General features: G+C 54.3%; 1 protein-coding gene across 1 annotated transcript; it reads left to right on the forward strand.

The window, feature by feature from the left end:
* LOC127130348 (uncharacterized) lies at positions 1-5447 on the forward strand. The gene is made up of 2 exons (XM_051059373.1): positions 1-3822; positions 4785-5447. Exons 1-2 carry the CDS (start codon positions 1-3, stop codon positions 5445-5447), a joined length of 4485 nt encoding a protein of 1494 aa, XP_050915330.1.
* The last annotated feature ends 228 nt before the right edge of the window (positions 5448-5675 follow it).

Consider the following 5675-nt stretch of genomic DNA (forward strand, 5'->3'; position numbering starts at 1 on the left):
ATGGCCGGAGAACAACATAGCGATCACAGCCGTCCCCTCGTCAACTACAATATGGACGACGGCCCGCCATCCCATGAAACGGACGCTCGGGACGGTCATCCATCCACCCCGTCTCCAGAGCCCCAAAACAACGGGGATGCCTCTCACGCCCACAATTTAGGGGCAGAGACATTTCATCCCATTCCCGTTCCCGTTGAAGGAGACGCCGTAATGATTGCCATGGTGAATGCCCTCAATCAGGCCGGTTCTATGCTCCACCAGCAGCACGAACGAATCATGGCCCTCGAAGCCGAACGACAAGAGGCCCGACCCCAGCCGGTGAGTAGGATACAACAACGTTCGGAGCCAACGAAGAAGCGAGGACGTCGCTCTCCAGAACCCCACGTCAGCAGGGCACGCGCCCGTCGTGACGGTGGTCGAGCGGGAACATCACCAAGGCGCGGACACAGCCCCGACAACAACGAACTGTCTCCCTTAAGGAGCGACGAGGAAGATTTGCATTGCCCCCTATCTCGGGCAATAATGGAAGCCCCGCTCCCCAAAGGCATGGAGAAACCACCAAATCTAGCTGTGTACGACGGGACTACAGATCCCGACGATCACGTCGACAACGTCAACGCGATGCTCGACTACCGCAATGATATAACCGGGCACCTCAAATGCCGACTGTTCTCGACGACCCTCAGGAAAGGGGCCATGACTTGGTACAAAAGCTTGGCCCCTGAGTCCATTACGTCATGGAGAGTCATGAGGTCCATGTTCACCAGGCACTTTACAGCTTCCCGTCGTCACCCCAAGACTGAGGCGACCCTTGAAGCCATAGTGCAGAAGAAGAATGAAACACTGCGCTCATACATCGAGCGATTCAACCAGGAAGCTGTCGAGGTAGATACCACCGAGCACATGAAGAAGTATCTCCTCGAGAGAGGTCTCTTGCCCGGCAGTGAACTTAGCAGAGCCGTAGGGATCGAGCCTCCCCGCACCTTAAACGAGCTCCTGCATAAAGCCCAGGCCTACATCAGATACGAGGAAAAGCAGGTGGCACACAATGCCCGCAGCGGACGTAACGCTGGGGAGACCGAGCACTCAAAACGCGAGGACACGAGCATTTCCCGTCGCAACGGAGACAAACGAAGGGAAGAAAGACCTCGCGAGCTCCGGGAAGGAAGAGGCCCCGCGGGCAGATATAGCGAGTACACCTTACTGACAGCTCCTCGAGAGCGTATCCTCGCAGAATGTATCAACTCTGAATTTAAGCAGGGCAGGGTCAGGTTCCCAAAACCGTCTGCACCAAAGCCCCACACCGACAAATCAAAGTACTGCCGGTTCCACAGAAGTCACGGGCACGTGACCGAAGACTGCGTCCACCTGAAGGATGCGATAGAAATTTTAATCCAAGAGGGGCACCTGAAGCAGTATACGAGGAAGAACGAAGCTCCCAGACACGACGAGCCAGAGAAGAAGAGACCCCGGGAAGACACACCCCCTGACAACTCTCCCTATCAAGTGGCCCTCTGCGTGTCACGACTGGAAGATTTCTTCCTCCCCGAACCATTGCCCGAGGGCAAGATCACTGCACTCAGCCCCTGGGAAAACTTCCCTACCACACTGGTGATATCAGGAGGAGGAACTAACGGGGAATCCGCGGCCCTCTCCGTCAAACGTAAGTTCGACGAACTCCTACTGACTGCCCCCGAGCAGAAAGCGACATTGACAAAATACCGGGGAAAATCCAACCCAATATCCTTCTTCCTGGAGGAACTCCCGGGCGGATCCCCGAACTCGGGCATCCCACTATTGATAAGGGCAAAGATGGCCCAATTCGACGTACGACGCATCCTGGTCGACCAAGGCAGCTCAGTGGATATCATGTACATCCACCTCTTCAAGACTCTGAAGCTAGACAAGGCCAACTTAGCCCCCTACGTCGGATCAGATCTCCAAGGATTCAACGGAGCAACAACCAGACCGTGGGGATATGTTGAGCTCCTCGTCACCTTCGGCGAACAAGAAACGGCCAGGGAAGTCAAAATCCAATTCCTGGTCGTAGACTGTCCGTCTCTCTACAATTGCATCTTTGGACGCCCGACACTGGCCGAACTCACCGCGGTCCCATCCACCGTCCACCTAAAGATGAAATACTACACCAAATTGGGACGTGTGGTCACCATCCATGGTGACATCGAAGCAGCCCGGCGATGCTACGACGCCGCAGTAAAAGGACAGGCCGTAGTCAGCACGAAGAGCAACTGCAACAACAAAAAACTCAGGACCGGGGATCCTGCCCGAGGAGTCAACGCCATCGACCTCGACTGTCGCATCGGGCTGGACGAGACCGAAGAGGGGAGGTTCCCCAAGGAACGCTCTCTCGGACACCCGGTCCGACCAATCCCCGACGGAGAGTTCGAACTCATTCCTCTTGGGGACGATCCGGAAAGGACGGTGAAGATAGGTAAGGGACTACCCGAGGAAACAAGAGAAGAGCTAGTAGCATGCCTCAAAGAGAACTCCGACCTCTTCGCGTGGAATGCCGCAGAAATGCCCGGGCTGGACCCCGAGATCGCGTGTCATAAGCTAGCTCTAGACCGGGCAGCCAAGCCCATAGCACAGCGTAGACGCAAGCAATCGCCCGAAAAGGCAGAGGCTGCCGAGCGAGCTGTAAAAGACCTCTTAGAGGCAAATTTTATTTCTGAAGCCCAGTACACAACCTGGCTCTCTAATGTAGTCCTCGTTAAGAAAAATAATGGAAAATGGCGTATGTGTGTTGATTATACTGATCTTAATAGGGCTTGCCCGAAAGATGCTTTCCCCCTCCCTAATATAGACATGCTCGTTGACAACTCTGCAGGTTTTAAACTCTTGTCCTTCATGGACGCATATAGTGGATACAACCAGATCCCTATGTCGCCCACAGACAAGAAACACACAGCGTTCATGACCCCAACGGGCAATTACTATTACAACGTGATGCCGTTCGGGCTCAAGAACGCTGGCGCTACATACCAACGCATGATGAACAAAGTCTTCAAGGACGAAATAGGGGACATGCTCGAAGTATACATGGACGACATGATCGTCAAATCACACGAGGAGATAACCCATGCTCGACACCTTGCGAAGGTATTCGAGCAGGCGAGACAGAGTAAAATGAGGTTCAACCCCGAAAAATGCACGTTCGGAGTCCGGGCAGGCAAGTTCCTCGGTTTCTATCTCACCGATAGAGGGATAGAGGCCAACCCCGACAAATGCCGGGCATTCTCGGAGTTTCCGACCCCGAAAACCAAAAAATCGATCCAGTCACTCAATGGAGTGCTCGCCTCACTCTCCCGTTTCATCGCCAAGTCCGCCCAGCACGCATTGCCATTCTTCAGACTCCTTCGCAAAGAGGCTACCTTCGACTGGACCGATGAATGCGAGCAAGCGTTACTCCATCTAAAGAAGGTTCTGTCCCAACCCCCGGTCTTATCACGGCCATCAGAACAGGAAACCCTATACTTATACCTATCCGTGGCAACCGAGGCCGTCAGCGCCGTTCTAATAAGAGAAACCGACGAAGGACAAAAGCCCATCTATTTTACGAGTAAAGCACTCCAAGGCCCCGAGCTCCGATATCAGCAAATCGAAAAGGTCGCCCTGGCCCTCATCAACACAGCGAGGAGACTACGATATTACTTCCTCGCACACACGATAAAGGTGAGGACCGACCAGCCAATCAAACAGCTGCTCGGGCGCCCGGATATGGCCGGGAGGATGCTCAAATGGTCACTAGAACTCTCCGAATTCGACATACAATACGAAAGTAGGAAAGCCTTGAAAGCTCAGGTACTGGCCGACTTCGTCGCGGAGATGACCCACTGCCCGACTCCAGCAGAAAGCGCCCACAAATGGACGATCTTCGTCGATGGCGCCTCTAGCACATCAGGCAGCGGGGCCGGGATCATCCTCGAAAATGAAGAAGGGATCCTGATAGAGGTATCATTAGCGCTAGCGTTCCCAACATCAAACAACCAAGCCGAATACGAAGCCTTCCTCGCAGGCCTGAGGTTAGCCGAGGACCTGGGAGCAAAAGAGGTAAAAATATCCACCGACTCCCAGCTCGTGGCCTCACAAGTGCGAGGAGAATACCAAACCAAGAACGACAACCTCCTCGAGTACTTGTCCCTCGTCAAAGAAAAACTTGATAGATTTGAAAAATGGGAAGTTCAACACATACCCCGCGAGCACAACACACGGGCAGACGTTCTCTCGAAACTAGCCAGCACGAGGAAAAAGGGTGGGAATAAATCAGTAATCCAAGAAATTCTCCCTCGGCCCAGCATCGACAAACTACCGCCTCCACTCGAGGTCAACGCTATTGGAGATGCCCGCTGTTGGATGACACCCATCTACAATTACCTCACACGAGACGAACTCCCGGCTGACCCGAAAGAGGCGACCACTGTCAAACGACGCGAAAAGCCCTTCGAGCAGGCTACTACTGGCCGACCATGCAAAACGATTCGAAAGAGCACGTCAAAAGATGCGACAAATGCCAACGACATGCCGACATGCACCTCGCACCCCCGAACGACCTCAAATCACTGTCTTCCCCATGGCCCTTCGCGTGGTGGGGCATGGACATCCTCGGACCCTTCGTCACCGGATCATATCAGAATAAATACCTCATCGTCGGGGTGGATTACTTCACCAAATGGATCGAGGCGGAGGCACTGGCTAAAATAACCGCGCAGAACATTCTCCGGTTCTTCAAACGCAACATCCTCGCTCGGTTCGGTATACCCCAGGCACTTGTCACAGACAACGGGACACAATTCACGGACGGAGGATTCCAGGACTTCATCGCCAGCCTGGGCACCACACAGCATTTCACGTCTGTCGAGCATCCGCAGACGAACGGGCAAGCAGAGGCGGCCAACAGGGTAATCTTACGTGGCCTCAAACGCAGACTCGGTGAGGCAAAGAGGGCATGGGTCGAGGAGCTACATAGCGTGCTATGGGCCTACCGCACGACACCACATTCTACCACCGGGGAAACCCCGTTCCGACTAACTTACGGCACCGAGGCAGTCATCCCGGTGGAGATACGGGCGCCAACGAGGAGGACAGAGGAGCCCCTAGACGAGGAAATGAACGATGAAACCCTTAGAGCCGAGCTCGACCTAGTCGAGGAGATACGTTCCGAAGCAGCTCTCAGGGAAACAACCCTCAAACAAAAAATAGCACTACGCCATGACGCGAAAGTCATAAAAAGAGAGTTCCAGGTCGGCACCCTGGTCCTCAGAAGAAACCAGAAAAACCCGAGAGAGGGCAAACTGGCGGCCAACTGGGAAGGCCCTTACCGCGTCCGCGACAAAACGAGCAACGGGGCCTATTACCTAGAAAACCTACAAGGAGAACAACTCGCTCGACCATGGAACGCAGAAAAACTTAGACAATATTACAGCTAAATACACCACAGCTAAATACACCACGGGGAGACGTGGCAGGTACGACCACGCTCTTCGTCCCCAAAACCCCAGGGAGGAACCACGAGACCCGGGAACGATCCGGGGTCACATAACAAACACAACCCTCCCCGACGGTTGGGATCTTGACCAAGACTCAACGTCGAAGTACCAGGACTGGCAGGGCACCCAGCTCGCGATGGGAGGGCCCAAGCCTCGGGACCAGGGTTC

The sequence above is a fragment of the Lathyrus oleraceus genome, chromosome 3 (assembly GCF_024323335.1).
Source record: "Lathyrus oleraceus cultivar Zhongwan6 chromosome 3, CAAS_Psat_ZW6_1.0, whole genome shotgun sequence".
NCBI classification, from domain to species: Eukaryota; Viridiplantae; Streptophyta; class Magnoliopsida; order Fabales; family Fabaceae; genus Lathyrus; species Lathyrus oleraceus.

What these genes read in the sequence shown, in the direction of transcription:
- LOC127130348 (XM_051059373.1), top strand. Translation starts at nt 1, where the DNA reads ATGGCCGGAGAACAACATAGCGATCACAGCCGTCCCCTCGTCAACTAC. An exon ending in GGAAAGCCTTGAAAGCTCAG is followed by an intron (nt 3,823 to 4,784) that starts GTACTGGCCGAC and finishes GGTATACCCCAG; the next exon opens with GCACTTGTCACAGACAACGG.